Below are 27,757 nucleotides of genomic sequence, written 5' to 3'. Positions count from 1 at the left end.
GGCTTTACGGAGCCCAGTGCTTTTGCAGAGCTTTCAGGCTTTCGTCAATAATAGATGCACTTTGCGATGGGTGTATTAATAAAGCCTCATGCATGATGCACGCTGAGTGGCACGGGGGAATTGTTTGCGTCCTCTCCTGGTGTGGCATTGTAGTGGGTGCCAGCAGGAGCACACCCAAAGGGAATGAGCACCCTTGGGTGCCACTGAGGGTCTGAGCCTGAGGGCATCGGGTACAACAGGCCCCATCTCACCTCTCTGCAGCCCTGGAGGACCCCCTGTCCAAGTTCCCAACCTCATCTCCCACCCACAGCCACCCCATGGTGTGGGGCAATGGGTTCTGTGGGGCAGAGGCATGGGATGATGGTGTCCCCCAAGCTCAACCCTAGGATGCTCCAGCCCAGGTGCCAACAAAGGGCTGAGGGATACAGAGGATGGAGGGGGAAATCTCTGTTCCTCTGTAATGCAGTTCTGGGGCTGATCCCTGACTTTCTGGGATGGTAATGAGGAGAAAAATAACCTCGATCCCTGAGGCCCCAAGAGGGGAGTGGGGCTGTGTTTTTCCCCATGTCTTACGGGACATCTCCTCATTCCCCTCTACCCAAGCCTCGCTGGTGCCCAGGGGGTCGCAACCTTTCCACCGCTCACATCGAGACCCCTGGGATGCTGCATCCCTGCCTCCTTCCCGCAGCACACCCCCATAATACCGCAGGGACCATGGGACGGAGCCGCCTGAGGCTGAGCCGACAGCAGGGCTCCAAGTAGGACAAATCCCTCCAGGAGCAGCGCTGGGCTGGTGCCCAGGGCACAGCATCCGCAGCCACGTCGCTGCCTGCAGAGCAACCCAGAGCCACAGCGTCCTTCTTGCAGGGGGCCCCTTCCCCTCTCTGCCTTGGGACAGAGCTGCCCACCCTGTGGTAGGGGGATGAAGACCATCCCTGCCGATGGGTTTTCCATCCCTGCTGATGGGTTCTCCCTCCCTACTCAGTTATTCGGGCACTCTTTTATTTTCCCCCCATGATGTGGCAGCTGGAGGTCAAAAAACGCAGCAGAAATCCCACTGCCGTTGGCTGCTGCGCAAGTGCTTGAAAGGCAGAGAGAGCTCGGATTAGAACAAATCTTTAATTACAAAAATAGACACAACTCTGCAACAGCCCTGATGGGTTCTTTTTTTTTTTTGTACAAACAGGAAAATATTTATAATAATAATAATTACGACATCACCGTTCCGAAGGGGCAGCGCTGCACGCCGCTCTCCATCATGAAACCGCGCGGCGCCCGCTCTTCCGCCATCGCTTTCCAATGGGAAAACACTCGGTGCGCCGGGAACGCTGCTTGCAACGCGGGTGAGGCACAGCTTGCTGCAAACGCAGCCCCAGCCGGCGTGTCCATGGGTATAAAAACTGTGGGGAATCCCCTTCTGTACATTATATTTTTCCCCGTTTTCCTCCTTGGAAGAGGAGCTGTAGGGATGACTCAGTCTCTTGGGGTTGGAGATGGCTCCATTGGCTGGAGGTGTTGATTTCAATGGTGATGGTGGAAAATCTTGGTGGCAGATGGACTTGATGGTCTTAGAGGTCTTCTCAAACCACGACGATTCCATGACTCCACGATTCCGTGGAAATGCGAGTCGCTGTCCAGCACTGCCTGGCCTGAACCCCTCCTCCCGGTGCTCCTTCCATGGCACCTTCTCCGGCACCTTCTCCATGGCCGCACCATCTCCAGGGCCACCCTAGGATGCTCACACCCCAGGTTGCTCCCACCACGGGAGGTTCCCACCATGGAATGCTCCCATCCCGACTCTTCCATTGGACGCTCCACGTCCCGTATCGGGAAAGGCCGTCTCCCATCACCAACGTTGGGTTTTCACAGCGCGCCGAAGGAGAGACCCACCGAGAAGAACCCCAACCCTTTGAGCTTCTCCTCCGTCCGCGCTTTCTGCTTCAGGTGGACTTTGCTGTGTCGCTTCTTCTCGTCGCTGCGGGCGAAGCGTCGGCCGCAGGTGTCGCAGGAGAAGGGCTTCTCGCCCGTGTGCGTGCGGATGTGGGTGGTGAGGTGGTCGCTGCGGCTGAAGTTGCGCAGGCAGATGCGGCACTGGAAGGGTTTGTGTCCCGTGTGGATGCGCAGGTGCCGGTTGAGCTCATCGGAGCGGGCAAAGCTCCGCACGCAGTTCTCCACCGGGCAGGCGAAGGCTTTCTCGTGGGGCTTGGGGCAGAAGCATTTGGAAGAGCACTTGGTGCGGCGTGTCTTCTTCTTGGGCTCGGCCAAGGTAGGAGGGGTGGGCAGCAGGGAGGGGACGGAGGGCGGCACGGGGTGGCCTAAAAAGTCCGTGGGGGGCACGGATGGGGAGGGGTGGGGATGGAGGATCTCGGTGGAGCCCATCAGATTTGGAAGGACCTCGGGTTGTGCCAGGGAAGAGTCGAACTCCGGCATCAGCTGGGCAGGGAGGTTATGGATTTTGGTGTCGGCAAAGTTCTCCGGCTCGCAGCCAAAACCCAAATTGGTGCTGGGGAAACAGCCAGGATCCTCCGCGAGGCCGCCGAGTTCTGCCTGGCAGCTGATGGTCAGCGCGTTTTCCAGCTTGGAGCCCAATGGGTGGAACATGGCCTGGCCGCTCTCCCCCGGTGGGAAGGTCTCGGTGGGATGGAAGCCAGAGGGCAGGAAGGCTTGATGTGGGGTGACGGGCTCCCACTGGGCACAGGGGGCTTTGAACTTATCCAGCGCTGCGGAGCTGGAGGGCAGCTTGATGTCCTGCTTGGTGTCCAGCAGCTTGCTCTCGAAGAAGCACTGGGAGGTGGTTCCCAAGGAGGGCTGAGGCTGCAGCGGGTGCACGGCGTCCGCAGAGGGGAAGCTGCCGTAGCCCTGCTCGGCGAAGGGGGCTTGCATGGAGCCATTCATTTCAGGCTGGCAGCTGGGATAGAGGTCCATCTGGTTGGGTGCCACCTCGGGACAGGGATAGAGAGCGTCCAGGTGTCTTTGGTGGCCCTCGGAGGTGGCGAAGGGGGAGATGCCCAAGATCCCTGACATCAGGTTGAAGAGGGACTCCTGGTCCTGGGGGTGCTCCGGCACCGCCTTGATGAAGAAGCTGCCGGTGTAGCTGAGCGAGGGGGACAGCTGGCTGCCCGGGGGGGGGTACTCCAGCAGCTCACCTGGGGACGCAGAAAGGACAGTGTGAGAGAGATGACGGGGTGCAGACAGGGAGACACGGGGGGGAACGGTGGGAGTCTGATAATGCGTCACTGCGTGGTCCCCCCTCCCCCTCCCCACCCCCAGGGATGCACAGGGAACCCTGGGCTTCACCCCCCCGCCCCCACCCTGGTCACTGCCAGACCCACAGCCAGGGGCTGCGGGGCAGAGGAAGGGACGTGCGGGGTTGGTGGCTGAGGAATGCAGCCCCAGCAGGGTGCCCCTATTCCTGCCCTTACCTCCGAGGAATTCGGCCTCCGCCAGAAGTTGCTGCTCAGGCTGCCCCAAACCCTGCAGGTCCCCGGCTTTCATCTCGCAGCTCTCCTCGTACTTGGAATACAGCGGGTCCGAGCAGGAGAAATCCATCACGTTGAGCATCTCCCTGGGGTGCAGGGAGGGATCAGCTGGAGCTGGGCTGGGGGATGCTCCCGGTGAGCCGGGAGGGGTTGCTCCAGGGATGCTTGGGGTTATCCGGAGGATGCTCTGCGGTACTCAAGGTGATGCTCCAGGGATGCTTGGGGTTATCCGGACGGTGCTTGGGGTGCTCTGGAGGATGCTTAGGGTTACGCAGAGGATGCTCAGGGTGCTCCAGGAGGATGCTCGGGGTTATCCGGGCGCCGCTCCGTGGTACCCGGGCGTGATGCTCAGGATGCTGGGAGCGATGCGGGGGATGCTTGGGGTGACGCAGGGGACGCAGGGGGTGCTTGGGGTGCTCGGTGCAGGTGCCAGGGACCCTCCGGGGGATGCGGCGAGGAGCCGGGAACAATCCTAGCGATGCTGCGGGACGCGCGGGGCAATCCGAGGGGTAAGGAGGACGGTGCCGGGGGGGGCTCGGGGCGGTGCTGGGGGCTCGGCCGGGGGTTCCTTGCCCGGGGGGCGGGAGGGGGCCGGCGGAGCAGCGCAGCCCGTGCTGACACCCGGCTCTCCCTCCCCGCCGCCCCCTTTATAGCTGCAGCGGGGCTGCTCCGACCCTTCCGCCGCAGCCATTTCTGGAGTCCCCAGTGAGGCTGCCGTGACGTAAATGCCCATATATGGACTCAGGATGTAGGCTAGGGAGTCCCAATAAGGAAATCTCTCCCGTGACGCGCTGCCCCCTCCCTCCCCCCACCCCTCCCTCCGCCTTTTCTCTCGGTTCTTTTTTTTCTCTCTCTTTTTTTTTTTTTAAATTTTCTTTTCCCCTTTTCCTTCCTCCTTCTCTCTCTCTCTCTCTCTCTCTCTCTTTTTTAACTATTAATCGCGATATTTCAACAAATCGCTGCGGGCTGCGCGGGTGCTGCAGAGCCGCGGTCCCTTTTGCTCCGCGTGTGCGCGCGTCCGTGCCTGCCCTGCGCGCCTGTGCATTCGTGTGCATGTATTCATGCGCGCAGGGCTGCGAGTTCATGTGTGTGCACCTGCATTCGCGTGCATTCACACGCACTTACGTGTTATTTCTATGCACTTCTGCACGCGTCCCTGCGTGCGCGTGCAACCCCGCTCCCCATCACCATCAAACCCGAGTGCAAGCGCACACACACACACAGACAGACAGACAGACACACACACGCGTGCACGTCCCTGGGGGTCCTATCGGAGCCCCCAGCCCCACATTTTGGGACGCAGCGCCCTCCGGATGCGGCCCTCGCTCTGGCTCTGGCTCTGGCTCCGCTCCCAACGTGGGCTGCTGTTATTCCCGATTTACATCTCCCCAGGCTCTTATTCGCCTCATGCTATTTTTTCCCCGCGAATGCCTTTTGTTGCTCTTGTTCCTTCTAGAAGCGTGAAAGGTGCTGGGCTTGCGGTTTCTCCCTCCTCCCTTTCCCCTCCTTCCCGGGAAGGGTTTTGCAACATTTTCCCGTTTCTGCTGGCATGTTGCACTCGGATCCTGGCTGTGCTGCTCCTGCTGCGATGGGGCGAGCAGCCAAAGGCTGCAGCCAGCTCCTCCCGCGCCCCAGCCCTCCCAGCACATGGCTCCCACCCAGGACGGTGCCACACGCGTGGATTCGGGCTGGGAAAGGGCACATCGACCCCACAGACCCCACTGGTGCAGAGGGGATGTTCTAAGGGCAGACGTGATAAGGGCAGTGATTTGGAAGGCTCCTTCCAATGCTGCCCTCAGCATCCTGGACCGCTTGTCCGGCTTAGCTGTTTGGAGATTTCCAATCTCCCAAACTTCCTATTTTCCCTCTTTCCAGTTTTCCGTGTTTCCAGTTTTCCAGATTTCCAAGAGCAACCTGGATTTAGAGCCAGGTCCGGCAGAGTGGCCATGCCTTGGTGAGCTGGCATTGAGCATGGCTGGTTTGGGCAACGAGGGGAAGGCTTTCTCGAGGTAATTTGGAGCCCACTGGAAAACAGTTGTGTGACAATATTCACAGTGCAGCCAGTGGGAAGGTCAGCGTTGGCCATGAGCATTGCATCCGGGATGTGGCTGTGGTGGGAAGGAAGGAGAAAGCTGCAAGGTGCAAAGGGACTGGGGATTATAGAACCGTAGAATGGTTTGAGTTGGAAGGGACCTCTAAAGGCCATCTGGTCCCACTGCCTGCAATGAGCAGGGACACCCACAGCTCCATCAGGTGCTCAGAGCCCATCCAGCCTGACCAGGAGTGCCTCCATGGGGCATCCACCACCTCTCCGGGCAAGCTGTGCCAGGAGAGGACGTGTCCCTGGTCCCCAGCTGTGTGTTTGCAGAAGCATGGCTATAGCTTTGCTGGGATGCTGGGTGCCCTGGGGACATACAGCATGGCCCGTGGCTGCATCCATGGGGCCAAGCAAGGCCGCAGTGCTATTCCTGGCGGGGCCATGACTCACCACGTCACCTCGGGCAAAGCACTCTCAGATGTGTCTAGCAGTGTTTCCCCACATTTTCCTCTGTAAAATGCACCGAGATCTCCGGCGGAGAGGTGCAAAGAAGCGTTAAGCCTGGCTGGTGATTCAGGGAGTGTCAGAGAGTAGGCTGTGAGGTTGGGGATGGAAACAAAACAACCCCAACCCATCCCCGCCGTGCCCACTAATCCTGTCCCTCAGTGCCACATCTCCATAGTTCTCTAACAGCTCTGGATTGGAACAGGCCGTGTGCCCCTTGTTTTATTGGGATGTGCCAAGTTGGATCTGGTTTGTCAGCATTGGGCTGAGGGATGTGGGGGTCTTAGGGTAGGGCCCTCATTCTTGTGAGGATGGCAGGACCTCCTTTCCTCCTGGAGGTGGAAAAAACCTGTCCCATCTTTATATGCTTAAATAGCATTGGTGTTTCAGTTTGAAGCAGGAAAATGATGTTGTGTTGTTTGCAGAATCATAGAGTCGTTAAGACTGGACAAGACCCCTAAGATCATCAAGTCCAACCATCAACCCATCCCCACCATGCCCGCTGCTAATCGTATGGGGGTGGTTGGAGTGGCACGGGTATGGTCCCATTTACCCAATTCTGCTTAGCCTCAGAGAAACAAAAACCGGTTGGCGTTAGAAAATCAGTTCTGAAATCTGTAAATCACCCTCTTTGTTGGCACTCCCACTGGGCAGGGTTGGCTGTGTTGGCGAGGGCAGCATCGGCTCTGAGAGGGGAGGTGACACCGCCAGAGACGGCTCCAAAGAAGCGCATGAGGTCATGGAAAACGTGACTGGGAGCACAGCCAGGCCCCGGGGCTGGCTGCTGGCACTGGGTTTCAGTGCACAGAGGGGCACTTGGCTCGGGAGGACGCGGGATAGCCTTCCTACAGTGAACTGTGTCGTCACAGAGGGAGGAAATCCATGCACCAGGGCCAGCTCTCTCCCTGCTTTGTGGGGGAAGTAAAAGGAGCTCAGATCTTGCCCCAGCTTGCAGGTCTTGATGCTTCCCAGTGGGTCTACAGCATGGAAATGAAATCCTAACTCTTGGTTTCGTCCAATTTCTCCCTCAGTTTTCATCCTTAGGGACATGGTCTGGGCTCTTCCCTATGCTCCAGGGGGATTTTATCTCCAAGTCATAGAATGGTTGGGTTGGAACAGACCTTAAAGCCCTCCAGCCACAGCCATTGGCTGGTTGCCCCCCACCAGCTCAGACTACCCAGGGCCCCATCCAACATGGCCCTGAGCACCTCCAGGGATGGGGCACCTACAGCTCTGATCAAACTGTGCCAGGGCCTCGCCTCCAAGTAAAGAAGCACCACGCTGAGGCCGGGATCCATCTTCCCAAAGGGATGGGCTGAGCACTGGCTCATGGCAATGCCTCTGCGACAGCCAGACTTAGTCCTCTGTACTCATAGATGATGTTTAGGGAAAAAGATAACCCCCATGTGCCTTCTTCCACACCACAGATATTCCTGGCTCATGCATCTCCTGCATTAGACCAGTGCCTTATACTTAGTAGCCCTTTGTATTTTTTTTTCCCCTCTCCAATTCCTTTTTGAAGCCTCAGTGCTGTGAGATGAGGTGTGGTCTTGGTGAATGAATCTTTCTTTCCGTTGATTCCAAACGTGCTCCCAGGATTTGGGGGATGGAACTGGGTGGGCTTTAAGGTCCCTTCCAACCCAAGCCATGCTGTGATTCTATGATTCTATGATCCTAAGATTTGGGAATTGGAGCTGGACATGCTCTAAAGTGCCTTCCAACCCAACCATCCTATAGTTCTGTGGTTTAGGGGGTTGGAACTGGATGATCTTTAAGGTCTCTCCCAACCCAAGCCACGCTGTGATGCTGTGATTTGCTGGATGCCCCAAGCTGTGACGAATGGAGCAGCGATTCCTCCTGGGTTGGCCACTGGAGGTGACACATTGACAGGTCGCTGCCCCACTGCCAGATTTCCGCTCCTCGCCCCACATCTCTCCTCCAACCAGCGACGTGCCCTTCCAGCAAAACTTCCCGAACACATCGCTCTGCATTTCCATGGCAACTGGCACGCGACCAGCCCTGCCGTCTCTGCGGCGAACCTGTTCCCAGCCCTGCAGAGAGGGATGCTCAGTGACAGAGGGGATGACACGGAGAGGTCGAGGAGATCACCCGCACCACCACGGATACCTCTGAGGACTTCTGCCCACGGAGCGCCTTCCTTCTGATGGCTACAGCAGATTTAAGCAGTGTGTGAGGCTCCGTAAAATGTCTGCCAAAAGGGTTTTTCATTATTACCCAGCACGAGTGAGGATCGCTGGCTGGAATTTCAGAGCTGAGCCTGGCAGGAGGTCAGGGCGGATGGCTATCTGCCTCTGGGTTTTATGTTGCTGCATATCACTTGTATTCTTTGGGTGCTCGGCTATGATGCCGTCTCTTCCCGACCTTGCCCTTTATGGCTTGCTTCTCCTGCATTCCTGCTGTTCTACCAGCTTTGGGGTGAAATCCCTCCAATTCGGGAGCAGGCAAGGACAGCGGAGCAGCCCACCTGCCACTGCGGTGCATCCTAAAAATAGGGCCGGATGAAATCAGCTCTTCTCCTGCCCCAACGTATGATCATGTCCAAATCGATCCTAAAGGCAACGTGCTAATGCTGCGGGCTCGCAGAGCAGCAGAAGCAGAGTTCCTGCTCTCTCCTTCATCCCGTGTCCTAACCACAATATTTTTAGTGTGTGGTTTTGCAAGTGCTTGGGCTCAGCACAAGCACGGGATGAAGACGGAGCTGTCAGGAGCACAGTGACTTTGCTGGGCACTTGTGGGCACGCTTCTGGGTAATGAAGCAGGAGGGGGATGATTTTCTCAATTTCTTTCCAAATTCACGTTTTCCTTTAAGATTCTGTCTTAGCAGTGTGCTGATGGGAAGCTGCAGGCACTTCAAGCAAGCCCTCCTTCCAGCCTGAATGAAATGATTCATTGAGCCCCAAATAAGCCTTTCCCCACTCACTCTCACGCTGGTTTTTCATCACCTCTGAAAATGCAGTTTATTGTCTAATAAAACATTACTTAAAACACTGAACTTCTTCATTTTTGACTTCTGAAATTTCCAGAGAGCTTTGACCAGGATCCCAAAGCCTGAAATGAAACAGCAGCGTTGAGCTCCATCCTCGTTAGGCTGCCTGGCTCCCAGCCCACCCAGGATGAGCCCGGCTGCCTTTTGCCTTCCTCTCATCCCAGGGCAATGTGATGCAGCGGAGATGCCCCAAGCACGACATGAACGCTACCACCATCCTGAAAGAGAGCTGCCTTGCCATCAGATAAAGGCTTTCATTAACAAACCATTAGAATAAAATCCCTCTAAGGAAGGACACATAAGCACGGCTCTGCTGGCTGCAGTGCTGTCTGGTTCATGTGGAGCACTCTTCTGCGCTTGGGGAAAGGAGCAAATCCTCCTGCATGGGCTCACCTCCACACATCCCCCTCTTTGAGGCACCCAGCAGGTTCTGAGATCGAGCCACACTCATTTCAGGTTGGATATTAGGAAAAGGTTCTTCTCCACAGGCTGCACAGAGAGGTGGGGGAGTCACCGTCCCTGGAGGTGTCCAAGAGCCATGGGGATGTGGCAGTGAGGGACATGGTCAGTGGGCATGGTGCGATGGGTTGGGGTGGGACTTGGTGACCTTTGATGTCTTTTCCAACCTTAATGATTCTGTGATTCTATGACCTCCCAGTGCCAATGAGAGCTGGGAATGGGCAGAGTACATCCTTGATAGACTCCATGCCAGCAGCACTATTTCTGCAACCATGGGTGCAAACTAAGTGGCGTGGCCAAGGACATGCAGAGAGCCTGTTGCACAAACAGTGGCTAAAGCAAGCCACGCTCCGTGCACTTTTCTAACCACGCCTTGCAGGATTGCAGGAGCTACCTGAATTTATTCCAGTGCTCTCATTTGTGAGGGTTATTCGCTTCCTTGACCAGCTCACTGCTCTTCTTCAGGAAGGCTTCCAAGACTCCGACAGACGCTCTCCAGAATCATTAATCAGAGCAGCACGAAGATATATTAACTCTCCTCTCCATGAAATAAAACCATCAGCCTCCGAAGCTGCCTTTCTGTGCCATCAATCCTTTCTTCCAACTAAATTTTAATGCTGTCACCGTCAGCTGCTGGAGAAGGCAAATCCATCTATCAGGTTCTGATGTGTTGCTTGTGGTTACAGCACCGTGATCTCGACGCATATCCCAAATACAATTGTGAAATGCTAGCAGTCCTTTCTTTTGCCATCGGTATTAATAATGTTAATACAACCTGATGATATTCACGCCAAAGGTTGGAAATTCATGGGACTCTGCAAATTAACTGCTCTGGCCTCTTGGCATATAATTAGGAAAACTATTAAATATAGCGTCGTATGCAAATTAATACTAGTTATATCTATTCTACAGTGCCTCCGCTCAGCTACGGCAGCAGCAGAAGTTGCCTTCTTTCTACAGCTCCCTGAAAGAAGGTTGGAGCAAAGTGGGGGTCGGCCTCTGCTCCCAGATAATGGTGATTGGACAAGAGGCGATGGCCTCAAGTTGCACCAGGGTAGGTCAGGTTGGATATTAGAACACATTTCATCTTGGATAGAGCGGTCAGGCACTGGCACAGGCTGCCTAGGGAGTGGTGAGGTCACTGTCCCTGGAGGTGTCCAAGAACCATGGGGATGTGGCACTGAGGGACATGGTCAGTGGGCATGGTGGGGGTGGGTTGGGGCTGGGCTTGGTGATCTTAGAGGTCTTTTCTAACAGTAATGATTCTGTGATTCTATGATTCTCACCTGTAGGAAGCAGGCTGCTCAACCCAGACATGAGTGGAACAGGTGTCACTCTCAGATATATAGGTTAGAATGCATTTTTTACCCCAAAACTCTCAGTGGAAAAATGCCATGGGAGAAGGCGGGTTTTGCCTACTCCTCAATGTGTCTGAAGCTGCATTTTGAAGCCAATTGCTACAGATTGCCAGCACCCGGAAGGAGACAGCAGGGGAACATGAGTGCGGATGAACGTACTCTCCTCCAGGCATCCAGCAGCAGCCACTGCCAAGGGGACCAGCTCCATGGGCCTTTAGCTTGACTTGAAGCAATGGAGCCTGTGCTGCTGGTGCAAGAAAGTATCCCATTGCTCAGGTGGCAGGAGGAAGGACACCCTCTTGGGCACCTTGTGACCACCCAGCACCCCCTGCCATGGACTTAGAATTATACAATCATTAAGGTTGGAAAAGACTTCTGAGATCCCCAAGTCCAACCCCAACCCATCCCTACTATGCCCACTGACCATGTCCCCAAGTGCCACATCTCCACGGCTCTGGAATACCTCCAGGGATGGTGATTCCACCAATGGACTTGGTGCCTGTTGGAGTTCAGCTTGGCCCTGCAAGAGGATAATCCTCCAGTGCAAGGACAGTCCTTCAGAAGACAGCTGGGACTGCTGGGGCTGAGGTAAGCCAGCATGTATTGATGTGGATTACCTGGCTGTGTTGTGTCTGGGTTTGCACTCACACACCCAGCTGGGTCAATGCTGCTTCTGCATGAGCCCAGGGTGGGAAAGTCAGCACGGCTGGATGGTTGGACAAGATGATCTTAGAGGTCATTTCCAATCTTAATGATTGCACAATTCTATGATTCTGGAATCAAATGGAGCTGGTAAAAGATCACTAAACAATGCAGTGAGGAAGCCATATACAAGTGTTCATCTGAGCTGGAAAATGAGGGTCAGGGGTGGAAACTTTCCTATAAACATATGAATTACCATGATGCAAGAAATATTTACTTGTGTAGCCCAAAAGAGTCATAAGGACGAAGCATCTCAGTGGGGCTCTGAGGGGGTCTGTGCTTTGATTTTGTCTCCTCTCTCATGTGTCCCAAGTGGATCCAAAGGCGACTGCTTCCAAGTGAAGGGGACCCAACTCTCTTTGCCACCAGTGGGGAAGAATTAAACAAACCTGACCAGTGGGCAGTGGTAGAGGGTTTCACTGTGTGGTGCTCACAGCTACGGATGGAACCAGTGGGAATCCTGCCTTACTCCAGCGTGACAGGGCAGGGTTCATCTTGCTGTGGCTCACTGATGACAATTAACAAGAGTGGACAATGAACGGACGTGGAGCAGCCACCTGCTAGGACACTGCAAGTCTCCATAGAAACCCCGACAAGAGAACCCAGCGCTGATGCAGCAATGGCAGGGAAAACACTGCAGCGTGCTTGTGGTATGGCCTTCCTGCTTTGATGTTTTAAGGAAAGTGGGATGCGAGTGTTGGAGACAGCACGGTGAGTGTGGCAGGGGATGGACCCGGTGTCTGGGTGCTGTGACAGCAGGTGGTGACAGATGCATGCTCAGCTCATGCTGGTTTCCCCTTCGCTGCTCCAGTTCACGACTAAAAATAAGCAGAAGACGGAGCTGAGTCTGCTCCAAGGAACTGTGGGACAGCAGACAAATAGAAATAAAAAGCCATGTCCCTGAGCAGAGACATTTCTATGTAATCTCTGCTTAGGAAACATCCTCACATCAGTGCATTCCTGCAAAAAGCAAACATTCCTTTCCAACATGGCCAGGAAGAGCCTCCAGGGTGAGGATGCAGACATAGGGAACACTCATTTTCCGGTTTGTCCTAGGCATAGGAAGTGTCTGGACAATCCTCTCAGCCATTCAGTCTGATTTTCGGGTTGTCCTGTGTGGAGCCAGCAGTTGGACTCAATGACCCTTAGGGGTCCCTTCCAACTCGGGATGTTCTGTGATTCTGATTCTACAACCCAGCTGTCCTCAGGGTCTGAACACGATCACAGCTACTTACTCTTCTGTCAGAAACAGAGCCAGCTTTGGCATGGAACACACTGATACGCTCTACTTTAACTTCCACATGACATTTCCTTTTATTTTTCCTTCTCATTTTAGAATTCAGATTCAGTCAGTGACAGTAAAAGGCCAGATGCCCTCAACGCCCTGGCAGCGCGGGTGTTTCAGAGGAGGAAACGTGCCTTGTTTTCCAAGGAGACGAAAGGAGACCGCGTTTTGTCGGCACTGCCACGATATTGCCGTGGTGATCAGCAGGCAACCCCTCAAACGTGTGCTACATCAGACACCGTGGCTCTGCCCTCTCTCCTTGCTCTCAACGGTGACACAACCCCTCGCTGCGGGCTGCTCCTGATCCCTCCGCAGTCGCAGAGTGCAGTGATGAATCCCATCTGATGAGCTCAACCAAACGCCGCGCCATTTTGCAAACGCCACGCTCTTGCCCGAACCGAGCGTGGAATGTTTGTTTCCAGCTGTCAGGTTTCGCTTCCCCTTTTGTCATGTTTAGCTCCATGAAAAACAGGCGTCGCATTTTGATTTCCATGGAATCGCAGAGCCAAGCCCAGCGCTGCAGCCAAGCGCTTGACACCGACAGAAGATCTGACTCATAACACTTGGCTGGGGTTGAATTACTCTTCCAGAGAAGACCGAAAGCTGAGGCTCTCAGCCCCGAGACCTGGTCAAAACCCTATGGTGCTCTTTGCCAGAATGTCTGTATAGCTCTTCATTATCACCCCTAGCACTTGTTAGATCAGGATAATTTGGAACGAAAGCTATGTAATGCGTATGCTAAATGCTTCTAATCAACGCTTCCAATTTTTCTGCCATTCACAGGGAGCTTTCCCACAGCAACACAAACAGCATCTGCTCCAGCTTGCACAGCACACAGCGTTGCAGGATAGATTACCCCAGGTAGGAAATGCCAGAAGTCATCAGGATGACACCAGCTGATGTCAAGGCTGCAGGAGCATGGTACACGCTGTGAGGTCCTGGTCCCAAAACGATCTATGCCAGAGGCTAGTTATAGCGAGCCCTGTCTCCTTCCTCCCCCATCTATCTCTCCCTACCCCTTTGTTCCTCCTACATGAGACATGCAGACCTCACCCCTCCATGGAGCCTTGGGGAGAGGTGGGCAGAAACCTGCTTTCATGTCAGCTCTTGCCCATATCATTCTTGGCACTGGCCAAGGAAGTTCTCCTGAGCTGCTGTATTCCCAACACAGGAATTGGAGCAGGCAGTAGAGCACACGTTGTTTGCACTCAGGAGCTATAGAGGGCTGAGACAGACTCAACCGGGGCAAAACATTCACAGATCCTGTCTGTAAAGCTGCCATAAATCTGACTGAATGCAAGGAAAAAAGCTAGACTTGTTAAAGGTACCTACCTCCCCAAGAACACTGAGGTGGATTTTCCCAGGATTGATCATTCCCTGATCATCCCACATCTTATAACATTCCAAAATAGTTTTCAGTCTAACCAAACAACATATTTTTTTTCTTCCCCTCCTTCCTGAAAACCACAGAACTGTTTCATCTGAAACTTTACAGCTGGAGAGAGACGTTTGTCCCAGAAATTTCTTGCCCAGACGATTACACTTTGGCAGAAGTTCTGAGCACCTGAAACTGGGCGTTGGAAATGGGAGAAGCCTTGATGAGCAGAGCACGAGCCAGAGGAACCGGCAACGGACCATATATGTTATCTACAGCAACGGGTTCTTTAGCTTTCTTCCACAAAGCAAACTTCATTTTAGTTAAACATTTAGCGTCAACATCTGCAAAGCTCTAATTATCAAACTTCTCCTACTTGTCTGCACTGTGTGCTCTTCCCTGTTTTCTCCTGGCCATTGCCTTGCCTAAAGGCCAAAACCATGGATATTTCAGCCCTTATGATCCAACTTTGCTTCAGCTGTGAATGAACCCCCAAACAGGTGTCTTCTCCTTTCGAGGGGGTGGGTTTCCTGGGTCTTCTGGAGATCTGTGGTCGGACGAGGCAGGCTTTGTCTCACAACAGCAGACCATGATCTTGGGTTGCATGGATTTCCGAAGAAGACCAGTTCCGAGCTTCTAAAATCTTAGCATAGTGGGTTTCCATCTGCTTCACAGATGGAAAGATACAGCAATCGTGCTGATAAAATTACTGAAAACTGCAACACACCCACAGTACATTGGCTACCAATTTTTTTTTGCATGCAAATTCGGGTTGATCCTGTAGCCAAAAACGGCAGCTAGGAAAGCAATCTGAGGGGACGCATTTCCTTTGTACAACGCTGTGTTCAAGAATAAGGACGTGTGCTTTGTGTGGCTGTGTGCTGAACCAGCCAAGATGATTCACAACGGTTGGCAAAACGGAAGCGTTAATCACTGTGAGGGATCGAGAAATTAGTATTGGAATACCATGGGCATGGCAAGGAGAATGGAAAACCAAATAGAAAAAGGGTGGCACAGCGGGGGAGAAACCGAGAAGGGGATGGAAATGGAAAGATAATGTCACAAATAAAGAAGACACTGGATGATGAGGACAGTTGCATTGCAGGCAGGTGGCGGCAGGACGGTGGTAGACTCATAGAACCAGAGATCTTGGGTAGAAAAAGACCTTAAAGACCATCTAATTCCAGCCCTGAAAATCTCCAGTTTCTTATTTCCCACTACAGGCTGTTGCTTGGGCTGAATTTCTGCTGTGGCTTGGGATGGGATCCATTTGGGCTATATGAGGAGCTAGGTGGCTGCATAGTTGGCTTCATATTCTACTTGTAGATCATGAACTGGAGCATAGTCTTTCCCAAAAGTGCAGAGGCTCCTCTGAATGAGAGAGGTTGGACCAATGTCTACCACTCAGCGTAGACACCTGTGTACTGGCTGCAGAGAAAGAGCACTACAGCGGGCACAAACTATTGTTTAAGCTTGCCTGGCAGGTAACTCAGGTTAACTCAGGTTTATTTTGAGTATAACACTGGGAATATGAGGCCTCCATGCATGGTGAGCTTTGCCCACAAAGAGTGATGAGCCATGTAAGTGAACAAGGTGGGCAGTGATCAGCAGAACCAGTGAAGCCTGATGTCCTACAGAGCTGTAGCTCATAATTGGGTCCCCTGGTGTTTCAGAAGGCTCTAATTAACAGACTCTATAAAAAACCTCCTGTGGCTGGGCAATTCACAACATTTGGTTGCAGCTTCCCAATGGCTATCAGCCAGTTATTACTTTATCCCTCTTAAATCAGGAAGATAAACAGAGAACTGCATGCATAAGCAGGATGCAATCACCTAAGCCCTGTTTCCAAGGAAGCCGGGCTCACAGATGTCTCAAGGAATTAGGACGGACATCTTACACTTCTCAAGTGTGGATTCACAAACTCCCACACTGAGGGTGACCTGCCAGACAGAAGTCAGCATCATGCTTCTCTGTAACAGGCTCTGACAATGCAAGCATGTGAAAAGCCAGCCTGGCAACATCTGAAGAGGCAGGAGAGGGAGTAAAGTGCATTTTTAGTCAATCACAATTTTAGATTTGTTTCCGTATTGAAAGGAGCAGGGGAGAACAGGAGAAGATTGAAGGAGCATAGCCAAAGCAATTCACCATGAACATATGGGTCAATGGGTGGGGATTTGCTATGAATTTAATCTTTTGTGGTGGGATTTCAGGGATATAAATGAGGTGCTGATGACTCTCTGAAACACAGAGCCATTAAGGTTGGAAAAGACTTCTGAGATCCTCAAGTGCAACCCCAACCCATCCCTACTATGCCCACTGACCATGTCCCCAAGTGCCACATCTCCACCGTTCTGGAATACCTCCAGGGATGGTGATTCCACCAATGGACTTGGTGCCTGCTGGAGTTCAGCTTGGCCCTGCAAGAGGATAATCCTCCAGTGCAAGGACAGTCCTTCAGGGGACAGCTGGGACTGCTGGGGCTGAGGTAAGCCAGCATGTACTGATATGGATTACCTTTCTGCCTTGTGTCTGGGTTCACACTTGGACACCTTGATGTGCTCAGATGGTGCACAGCAGAGCAAATTCTAAAGCATTCTAGGGGGTGTGAATCAGCCCATAGGCTCCATTGCCTGATCTCCATTGTCTACATGGGAGCTTGGATGCCTGCTGTACAAGAGAGCACCTCTGTGTAGATATGTGGAACAAGGTCCAGCTTGTCTGATTGTTTTCTTCCAGCATGGACATAGTGCCTTGGAGGTGTTTCTGAAGCCTGTAGCCCAAGGAGAGCAATTTATTTGTTGGACCATGTCTAGGATAACCCAAATAACAATACCATAAATCACAACTATAAATAAATAAATGAATATAGAAAGGACCGATTCAGACAACACTACTTTGGGTCATCCTGTGTGGAGCCAGGAGTTGGACTCAATGATTCTTATGGGTCCCTTCCAACTTGGGATATTCTGTGATTCTGCAATTCTACTTATTATGATTTCCATGACCTCATAGGAAGCCCAGCGACTGAAAGTGAGAACTTAAAGGACTTGGCTTTTAACCTGGCTTTATCTCTCTTAAAGAGAATCCAACATAGGGCCAACCAGGATGATTAAGATATTGAAGCATTACTATGAGTTCATAGAATCATGGTCATTTAAGTTGGAAGGGACCTTTTAAAGGCCATCTGGTCCCACTCCTTGCAATGGGACATCCACAGCTCCATCAGGTGCTCAGAGCTCCGTCCAGCCTGACCTTGGGTGTTTCCAGGGACCAGGCATCCACCACCTCTCTGGGCAACCTGCTGTACAGTTATCTATTGGTTACTATAGCTCTGGGAAATGCACGAAAAGACTCCACTCCTGGCTGTGTAACAGATATATTACCAACACTTCTTCCCCATCTGCCCACTGTTTTTAGACACAGACATAGTAGGTGGTCACCTGGAGCAGCTTTGAGCAGGGCAAAGCCAACTCTGGATATCCCACCTGCAGCCACAGCACCATGCAGCTGACACTGGCTTAGAAGCAGAGCGGACGGTCCCCATAGGGAGGGGACAAATGGGTCAGGATCTTGGCAAGAGGTGGCTCAAACCCTCCTGGCTGCACTCCATGCCTGCTGTGCTGCAGACGGAGAAGCAGTGCAAGGAAATCAGTTTGTGCAGAGCAGATATAATTTTGCCCGCGGCGCTGAGAGCCCGTAGCCGGCTCTGCCAGCTCCTCTGCCTGCAGAATGAAGAAGTGATGATAGCGATATTCAACACGAATTCCCACCTGCCTCACATGGCTCTACTGGGCTTTAAAACCTCAGAAAGCCACGTTTAGGAGATGTTATGCAAGCACAAGTTATTGTTATTATTAAAAAAACATTAAGAGCGAGCTGTTAGACCGACAGATGGGATTATCAGTGGAATTACACTTTGTATCGATCACCTTTCCTTTTGTTCCATCTTCCATTTCTTTTCTTACCCTCAGCCCCAGGCTGGCAGTCCCAGTGGTGCTCCTGATGGAGCAGATGAGCATTGAGCTGTCAGCACCCGCTGATGAGAGCACGTTGTAACCCAACCAGAACCCATCAGCGAGCTGCAGCGGGTGCAGGTGATTCAGAACTGATGATGGCTGGGACCTGGTGGACATCTCCTGCACCAAGGGTGGCTCTGGTGCCGAGTTAATGGCACCATGACATGAACTCTGCGTGTCAGAGCAAGGAGGCCAAAGCCAAGGGCACATCTTCAAGGAAGGCTTTTGCGCAGTGGGGAGCTCAGTGTCCGTGTTCTGCAATGAATGGATGACCCAGCTCATGACAGAAGAAGAATTTGGCAGGATGACCAAGGAAAGCTCATGACTGCTGTCATGATGGGAACTGCAGAGGCAGCTCCTTCCTGAGGTCAGGAAAGGAAAGGAAAACATAATCCTCATTTCTGATCAAGGGAATCTTGCTTCCTTCTTGATTGTACTGGGAAAGAGCAACTGGGACAGTGGGTTCCTCCAGACGTACCTGTGACTGTTGCTTTCCTGCACTTCCCCTGCCCAACCAACCCATCTGTCCAAAATGTTCATTATCTCCTATATGCTACTTGTTTTCTTTTAATTGCTACGTCTACTTTATGATGCTGTTACATTCTAAAATAGCTAACCTGTGCAGCAGCATGGATTCCTAAAATAATCAACTTCATTAATGTCATTAAGATCCAAATCATCTTCTGCTTCTGCTGCTCAACATTAAATTAAAGAATGAGCATTTAAATAAGACAGCTTCTCAAGTAGGTCCCTTATTTTTACCAAGTATAAAAACTCAGTTAATGTTAAAGGTTTCTATCCAAGAATAGTACTGTACTGTACTTTAATAGTAAAATAATCCAAAAAAAAAACCCTTCCATGAAGTAAGAAACAGAATGTTAAGCACTGTAAGTTTCCAGACATCCATGGCATGACTAATAGCGAAATGATGATTTTAGACTGGTCAGAACCCGAGTGACAAGGATTCTGTATAATACCCGACTATGAGAGGAAGATGATTGTGCATTTAACATGGGGTGACGGTTTATGATTCGTGGGATTTTCGTTGCCAGGCTAAATTTAAATCGTTAATTTGCTTAAATTGAAATTGCTCAGTCTGCTTACAGCCTTTTCTTAGCCAAGTCTGAATCTGAACCAGAGTTCCACGTTGTTAGTCTTAGTTCAGAGTTTGATAATTGCAGGTAATTTAAGGATGATCAGAAAGTTAAAACGGAGGCTTTCCCATTACCCCGGAAGAGGATTTGGGGAATAGAAGTAAAGTCTTGTACAAAGTCAAGGCCTTTTTTCCTTCTCTTGAGAGCTGAAGGCTGGGTGCCCATTGCTGTGAGTTGGGTGCTCTTATTTCATCGAATATTTATCATTAAAATGCCTTTCAGCCCCGCTCACAGACAAGGGCCGTGCTGTACCATGGGCTGCACAAGCACAGCAAGAAAAGACAGCCTGCCTCTCAAAGGCTACGGACTAAGGATAAGGCAAGGGATAACAGATGGAAACAGACAGATGGAGGAAAGCAATAAAACAATGATACAATGTCAGCCAGCATGACGGGAAGTCAGCTCAGCACCCCAGTAGGCTGTTGGGCAGCTTTCTGCAGGAATCGCAGCAAAATGCGGGCAGTGGCATGGGAAAGGGCTTGGAGGTGCTTATCCACACACCAGCACGGAGGTCGGGCAGCAGCACAGAGGCTGCACAGCAGCGCAGATGAAGCAGAGGCTGGCACCACTGGCAGAAAGAACTGCCTTCCTGACACCGATGAAAGGCGAGGGGGGCATGGCAGTAAGTAAAAAGGGCCTTGAAAATGAAGAACAAGCACTTGAGTTGGAGGCAGTGGAGAGGAAGGAGCAAGGGGACGCAGCAAATAGGGCAACAGGAGCAAAATGTTGGGTTTTGCAGCTGCCCTGGAATAAGCGCAGGGGTTGGAGCTGGTCAATAAACTGCTGGAGTGGGTCCAGAGGAGGGCCATGAAGATGACTGGAGGGCTGGAGCACCTCCCCTGTGGGGACAGGCTGAGAGAGCTGGGGCTCTTCAGGTGGAGAATAGAAGGCTCCAAGGAGACCTTACAGCGGCCTTCCAGGACCTGAAGGGGGCTTACAGGAAAGCTGGGGAGGGATTTTTTATAAGGGCAGGTAGTGACTGCAGAGGTGATGAGACACTGGGACACACTGCTGAGAGAGGCTATGGATGCCCTGACCCTGGAGGCCTTCAAGGCCAGGCTGGATGGGGCTGTGAGCAACCTGGTCTAGAGGGAGGTGCCCCTGCCTATTGCAGGGGGGATGGAACTGGGTGATCTTAAAGGTCTCTTCCAATCCAAACTTTCCATGATTCTGATTATTAAGATTAGGAAAGAACTGTAAGATCACCAAACCCAACCCCAATCCACCCCCACCATGCCCACTGACCATGCCCCTCAGTGCCACATTTCCATGGTTCTCGAACACCTCCAGGGATGATGACTCCTCACTTCCCTGAGCAGCCTGTGCCAGTGCCTGACCACCCTTCTGGGAAAGAAACGTTTCCTGATATCCAACCTGAGATTCTCCCAGAGGAGACGTAACAAAGAGACCATACACAGCATGTAGAGCCCCAAGAGATCTACACAGAGACCATGGGAGCAAGAAGAGAAATATTCTGCAAAGTACATACTGAAGGATCCACTGGAGAAATAAGAGAATGCCAGAGAAGGACAAGACTTCAGGATGGGGATCAGCATGACTTCTGGAATAGACTGACTGGTCAGTGAAGGTGTGATTTTTGAGATTTAAAGAAGTAACGAAGGACTCTGGAAGGAGCAATTAATATTAGATACTGAAAAGGATTTGTGCTGGGAGAATCCAAGACAGATCTGGTATCTCTATCAGAATTTTACTGGTCAAAGCCCTGAACAACCTGATCAAGTTGGACTTGCTAAAGGAATTCCAAAAGACCCTTCCAACCCTAACTTTTTCTAGGATGCTGTGGCAGCAATTGTGTGTTCATTGAGCTTAGAGGTGGAGAGAGGAAGGAAGGCGGGGCAAGAATGAGGGTGGCAAATGTGTTTCAGAGTGGGAGTTTTTAAAGATGATAGAACTAAAAGCATGATTGTACTTGATGAGAAATAAGATAAGCAGTCAAAAATTAGGGTGTAAGGAGATAGTAAGGGAAGGGATGAAAGCGAGAGCAAGAGAGATCAGTAGACAGTGTGAGGTACTCAACGCAAGTGTGGGGAAGATCAAGGAACTCCAGCATCAGTGACCATGGAAGAGAGAATGAAAGGCAGATGAGGGCAGTAAGCACAGATACAGGGAAGAGTCACACTACATTTTGTCCATAAACTCTTGGAAGTATTAGGCAAGATTCTCTTCTGAGAGAGAAGCAGATCTAAGAAGAAAGGGAACCTCAAGGAGTGAGCAGTGCAAGAGTCCAATGGTGTGTTTGCCAGGTAGCAGAACTCAAGATTGAGTGAATAAATTCAAAAGAATGAGTATCTAATGGATGAAGTCACCCTTGCTCTTTAATGTTGGGATTCATTAGACCAAAGATAGACTTTTACAGTACAGGTATTTCTATTTGAGCAAATCACCCCGGGTTCCCTTTAAAGTCAACACAGAACAGAAACTTTGCAGGCATGCTTCATCTCATCCTAAAATAGATGTTTAAAACAGATCAGCTGACTCATGCCCTAAAAGAGCATGATTTTTCCCCACAGATTATAAAGGGAGCTGACACTCCTGAGTTCAGATTAGAAGCGTGTACTGCAGGAACATAACTTGAGATGACTGCCATGCTGCCTATCCATCCCAGCCAGCCTGCATCCTGGTCTCGGAGTTGAGTGAAGCCTGGGCAACCTTGCAGTGGGAAGGAAGGACAGAAGAGGCAAAAGCAGAAGAGAGTGGAGGTGAGATGGAGATGAGAAGGCTGAGCACAGAGAAGAATTCATCAATACTGCTCATCTGGGCGTTGTGGAAAATCTGTCTGTGGGTTACAGCCAGTGCTGAAAGAGCAGGTTGCTTCAGAAAGCCATCAGAGATAAAGTGTCTGGAGAGCACTGAGTGAGTGGCTCCACTTGAGGTTGAGCAAGCTAAGTGTTGCAGGTACAAGGCTGGGGCTCCTGAAACAGGAGCATGCCAACACATGAACATCTGCAACTGAATGAGGTTTTTAAGCTCCCTTTACGGTCAGTTAAAATCTGAGGATCAATTCTGTTGCCCAGACATAGGCATCGGGTGCTACTTGAGATGCCCAGTGGTATCACATGTCCATTTCCATAAGGGCACAGGTCTCCCATAGGTCTGGTGTCAGATTTACCAGCTCTGGATAAATGTCCCGGGTTGTCTGCCCCATCTCAGGTGGCACTAGATGTGGGTAAGTAGCAAGAGGTGAGCCTAGAGAGGTGCAGGAATGATTCCAACGACTCTATAGGGGTTACCCCAGTTTCAACAGCTGAATGCCCCTCAAGAATCACTGAAAGCTGTGAACGAGTGATGGGCACAAACAATTCTGAGGACCTCTGCCACCAGAGCTGAAGCACTGATGGGTGGGACAGGCAGAGTGTGTGCTGCAGGTGCTATTCTAATCCTGTGCGTAAGAGAAAGATTCCAGGTTCCACCACTGTCAGTTTGTCATTTTTTTGTTCCCACTAAATTCACTTATTTTTTATTTTTCTCCTTTTTTTTTTTTTTTTTTTTTGTTTAAACTTAGCACATAATTCAAGGAACGCAACATTTTAGTTTGACAAGTGGTTTATTCAGGCAGCGGATTTACCAATTGCAAGGCTACTCCCTATAGACTCCTACCAGCAATGTAAGCGTTCCGTTGTAAACCTCTGATTTAATTAAAGAAAAAGTCAGACCTCCAAACATTATCTCAGCTGGAAAATCCATAATTAGTCGTACATTTTTCTGAAGGAACTTTCCCCCCATTTGTCTGAAGCCAGGAGAAGGGCTCCATGCATCTATCATAATTTCCCAACACTTTCAGCTCAGGCATTAGAGACGCTGTGTGGGCAGATTTAATAGGTTCTTTCTAGCTTCCTGGTGAGGAGGATTGCATAACATGTGAGTCAAGACACAAGTCCTCACACTGTGACTGTGACACTTGCAGGAGTTGCACTGTCTGTTGTCGGTTGGGATTACAACAAGCAGCACACCATCCTGCTTGAGGTCACTGGAGAAACGCTGATAAAAAGAATTCTCCTTTTGCTTCAAATCAGGGCTTAGCATCACCCACTCTTTGAGAGGAAGGTGCTGGAGCTCCTTTTCTTATCCCAGCTTATCCTTTCATGCTTGTTACTGGATCCTAAGCTGCTTCATCCCGAGGATAAAGCTTTCTTGGTGATGAGTCCTGCTGCTTGACGTTTCAGAGTCCTTGTTTACTCGCAGTATCCTCTTCTGGTTTCTTTTTTGCTGTGGTTTAGAGCTTTCTGATGCAGTTTTCCCCTCTAACACGGGATATAAATCGAAGATGTTACGCAACGCTGGCAGAAAGAAATTTCAAGCTTTCTCCATGTTCAGGTCCCCCAAACTGGAGTCTATTTAACCCAGTTCTGGGCATCTCACCTTGGACAGTCAGCTATCCTGGGAACCATGTACCCTGCATCACACCTCACTAGGAACTATGAGCCAACTGTTGTCCCAGCTCAGACACCCAAGTTCTTTGGGTCATATTTATCTCCTTAATTGGCTCTGCTGGCTTAATCCTGGTTTGCTTTTTTGAGATGGAAAATGACAGTTAAGACCAGATTCTGTTTATTCCTCCATGTAATTTAGACAGAGTCAGCTAATAATTTCCTCCTGCTTTCTCCAACAGTATTTCAGTAACTATGGCAGATAGCTAGCGCTACTGCAGGCAGCAAAGAGAAAAATCTTATCTCATCTTTCCTCAGGATGCCTTTGACTTACTCCAGTTCTGTTCTATGTGTTCCACCTCCTATGTGTTCAGTGCAGTAAACCCTAGCACGTAGCACAGCCTCTCCATTCATATATTTACCTCCATCTTCCCTGAACAGCACTTATTCTTTGGTACCTGTGCTCTAGTTGTGAGTTGTAACTCACTGTTGTTGTTATTCTATCACTCAGTTTCATGTCTTGCATCCATAGTTTGAACTCCCTAGCTTGCACTAATAGGTACACATTCCAGCTTTTCTTGTAATGGAGCATTCCCACTGTCCTTTCACTAATTGCGTCACCTACTTAATCGGCTTTCCTGAGCAGGAGAATGCTTCTTCTCCTTGCTGCCCGCCCCTCTGCCCATCGACATGCTTTATCTATTGCCATTCTTCACTCACCTGCTTTTCCCTCTATTTTTTTTTAACCAAATACATTTTTAAAATCACAAACCAGGAAAAGACAGAGCAGGGCAGGCTCTGTTAAGTACTCACAAACACTGTCACAGCTGAGACCTTCCAGCCCAGCTGAAGAACCCTGTTGACTGGCTCCCGGGGATGTTGAGTTGCCAAGGACCTCAGTGCATCCAAATTCTACAGCCTGAAAACTCAATTAGATCTTCAGCAAAACACTTGAAAAAGAGGTTCCTATTTTGTCGGTGTGACAAGAGGTCCCGTTAAAAAGTGGAGCAGCAGAGTATATCACAGTCATTCATACATTACCTCCAGACCACCTGATGATCCTGGTGTCATCAGTAGAGGCAAGGGGCAGAATCTTCGTTAACAGGCTATAATATTCACAGTACTATATCTGCTTTTATTAAACATTTTCACTGAGGTCTCCTCTGGAGCCCTAGTTGCTCAGGTGCTTCTGCGTGAGACAGAATCCTGATGCCAAAAGCTTCGCCATTAACGTCACTGGCACGAGTCAGGATCTCATTTTTCAGTATTTCTTTTTGCAAGATACTTGCAGTTACGAGGGACACCTCTATTTTATATTCTGCCTTTAAAAGCCCTTGGAATTTATGGAGTTTTGGGGAAAGCCAAAGCAGGCCGGGCTGGTCAGGCCAGTTTCTCTCAGATAATCTTCCACAGCGATGGGCTGTTTTTAATTCCTCCCTGATCTTCATTTCAAGTGACATTTTATTGGAAAGGATTTTAGCATATTACATCTCAGACTGAGTAAGTCTCTGGATATTGTTAGAAAATTAATCAAGATTTTTGAACAGCTTCCTGTATGATGTGCAAGCGATAAACATTCAGAAAACCCTTCCTCCACCCCTCTCTGCCTGTGAATTGCTCTTCTAAAAATAAAGGGTATGACAGAATTTCTGTATTGTATGACAAGAGAAGCCCTTCAGTCATTCGCAGCTGAGAAAAGCAAATGGCAAGCTTTCTCACAGATGACATTTGGAACTGTTATTAGCACTACAACGTATGGGCTAAATTCTGTTCTCCCTTGTACCACTGCAATTAGGGGAAAATGGCACTGAAATCAAACAGGCTATTCCTTGTGCTTTCCAGCAAAAGCAAGAATGGAGTCAGAATCTTGCATTCACTTATTGCTGCCTCTTATCTTCCTCATTCAGTTTCCCCAGGCACACGCTCACCCTCATATAAATCACTTTCTTAAGTCTCACCTGTACATTGTTAGGTGATGACTTTTGAGGATATGCGTAAGCAAGGACTGGGATGGCCCTGAAACCAGCAACATTAATTGCATTTGTAATAGCAGATAGGTTTGGATTTACAGCTGCATTTTCTTGTCAGCATTTTAATTATTCTAAGGAATATTTTCCTTGATGTATTTTACTCTTCTGATTTATCTAGTGCTGAAAAATAACATCCAACTCACTGCAGCATCAACAGAGACAAAAATGAACATACACTGCCCTTTGGGAGATGTTACGTTGGATACGTGGCAGATAACTGCTGTGAGGAGAATAAATAACTCGGGAGGCAGAACGTTGTGGAAGCTCCTTTATTTTTTCAGTCTGTTTCAGCTTCCCTCTGCTTAGCAGAGAGTGAAAACTGGTGCAGTTATTTACTGCCCAATACGCAGAGAGGTGGACAGTTGAGATCTATATGCGTATGGACAGCTGGATATATTCCTTATACCAACACCAGAAAAGCGTAATTGCTTTTGAGAAGGAGCTCAATAAGTTTATGGATGATTAAATCATGCTCTGTCTGTGCAGCATGGATCGCAAAGCTTCAGTCAATGACCCTTGAGACTTCTCACTCCTCCGTACCTCTCGAGCCGCGGGGGAAGGACTTTGCCATGTCAGATCAATGATCCGCATCTGCTGCTCTGGCTTCACCTGCTCCTGATGCTTTAGAGGAAAGATAAGCACGGAAAACACAGCTGGTTGAATGGGAATGAAGGGGAAATTCCTCCCTCATCCTTGTTGATAAGCTGCCGAAACACAAAACGTCTATACAGATGGGAGTAGTTGTACTGGATGCCTCAGGGGGGGCATTGCGGTGGTGTGAAATGTGGGGCTCATGTTCCCTTGTGGCACCCCAAGGGAAGGAATGAGAACCATCAGCGCAGCTCATTGGCATCCAGACCTAATGGGGGCCTTGTAGGGACCCACCTTGACATGGGGGCCTTGTAGGGATCCATCTTAACTTCAGAGCCTGGTAAGGACCCATCTTGACTTGGGGGCCTTAGCATGGAAACATAGAATCATTAAGATTGGAAAAAAAAAACATTAAGATCATCTAGTCCAACTGTTAATCCATTGATCCTCGTAGGAACTCATCTTGACTTGAGGGCGTTGCAGGAACTTGAAGGGAACAGATCCTCTAGCAGAAGGGGGAAATAGTTTCCAAGTGAAAGAGGGGAGATTTAGATTGGGTAGAAGGAAAAGGTTTTTACAATAAGAGCGGTGAGGCACTGGCACAGGTTGCCCAGAGAGGTGGTGGGCGCCCTGTCCCTGGAGACATCCTTTAAGGGTCCCTTCCAACTCAAACCAATCTATGAGTCTATGAATGCATCTTGAATTGAGGGCCTTGCAGGGCTCCATCTTGACTCAGAGCAGATCATCTCCCCCAAACTCAATTCCTGTCCTTTCTCTGGTCTGATCAGAAAGATGGTTTCTGACCGAGCAGAGACACAGCACCTGGAGGAGAGCTCTGAGCACCTGGATGGACATCCCACCTCAGCAATCACACCTCGTTCTCTGATGGAACCTACATCATCTCAAAATACCTGCTAGCAGACTACAGAAAACGGCCTCAAATTGCGCCAGGGGAGGTTTGGATTGGAGATTAGGCAAAATTTCTTCACTGAAAAGGTTGTGAAGCACTGGGACAGGCTGCCCAGGGTGTGGTGGAGTCACCATCCACAGAGATGTTCCAGAGCCACGGAGACGTGGCACTAAGGGACCTGCTCAGAAGGCATGGTGGGATGGGTTGGGGTTGGACTACGTGATCTTACTGGTCTTTTCGAACCCTAACGATGGTGAGACTCTACGAACTGCCGCAGCTACGCCAATGAAGCCACGCTCCCCCCCCCCCCCCCCCCCCCCCCCCCCCCCCCCCCCCCCCCCGGGCGACCACCTACATCCGGGCAACTCTCCGCCCGCCCGCCCATTTTCCCGCGCTCTCCCTCCACCGCCACTCGGCGGCGCCCCGCCCGCTCCCGCCCCCAACGGTCACCGCTGGCGCAT

The 27,757-nt window shown here is 50.7% G+C and overlaps 1 protein-coding gene and 1 long non-coding RNA gene across 2 annotated transcripts; both read right to left on the bottom strand.

Annotated features, from left to right (window-relative positions):
- Positions 1,204-4,007, bottom strand: EGR4 (early growth response 4). The gene is made up of 2 exons (XM_021396173.1): positions 3,423-4,007; positions 1,204-3,146 (listed from the first exon to the last, which is right to left on the bottom strand). Exons 1-2 carry the CDS (start codon positions 3,559-3,561, stop codon positions 1,864-1,866), a joined length of 1,422 nt encoding a protein of 473 aa, XP_021251848.1. The 5' UTR covers positions 3,562-4,007; the 3' UTR covers positions 1,204-1,863.
- Positions 22,987-27,729, bottom strand: LOC110399122. Its single transcript, XR_002438903.1, has 3 exons — positions 27,652-27,729; positions 26,681-26,752; positions 22,987-26,416 (listed from the first exon to the last, which is right to left on the bottom strand). It is a non-coding gene; the product is annotated as an uncharacterized LOC110399122 (long non-coding RNA).

The sequence above is a fragment of the Numida meleagris genome, chromosome 4, assembly GCF_002078875.1.
Source record: "Numida meleagris isolate 19003 breed g44 Domestic line chromosome 4, NumMel1.0, whole genome shotgun sequence".
In the NCBI taxonomy this organism is placed as follows: Eukaryota; Metazoa; Chordata; class Aves; order Galliformes; family Numididae; genus Numida; species Numida meleagris.
The sequence above is the reverse complement of the archived record's forward strand: the minus strand, read 5'-3'. Positions and strand labels throughout refer to the sequence as shown.

Bases quoted from the DNA above. Each gene is read 5' to 3' on its own strand.
- EGR4 (XM_021396173.1), bottom strand. From the start codon at position 3,561: ATGCTCAACGTGATGGATTTCTCCTGCTCGGACCCGCTGTATTCCAAG. The intron at 3,147-3,422 runs GTAAGGGCAGGA...CTGCGTCCCCAG, and splicing joins GGAGGCCGAATTCCTCGGAG to GTGAGCTGCTGGAGTACCCC.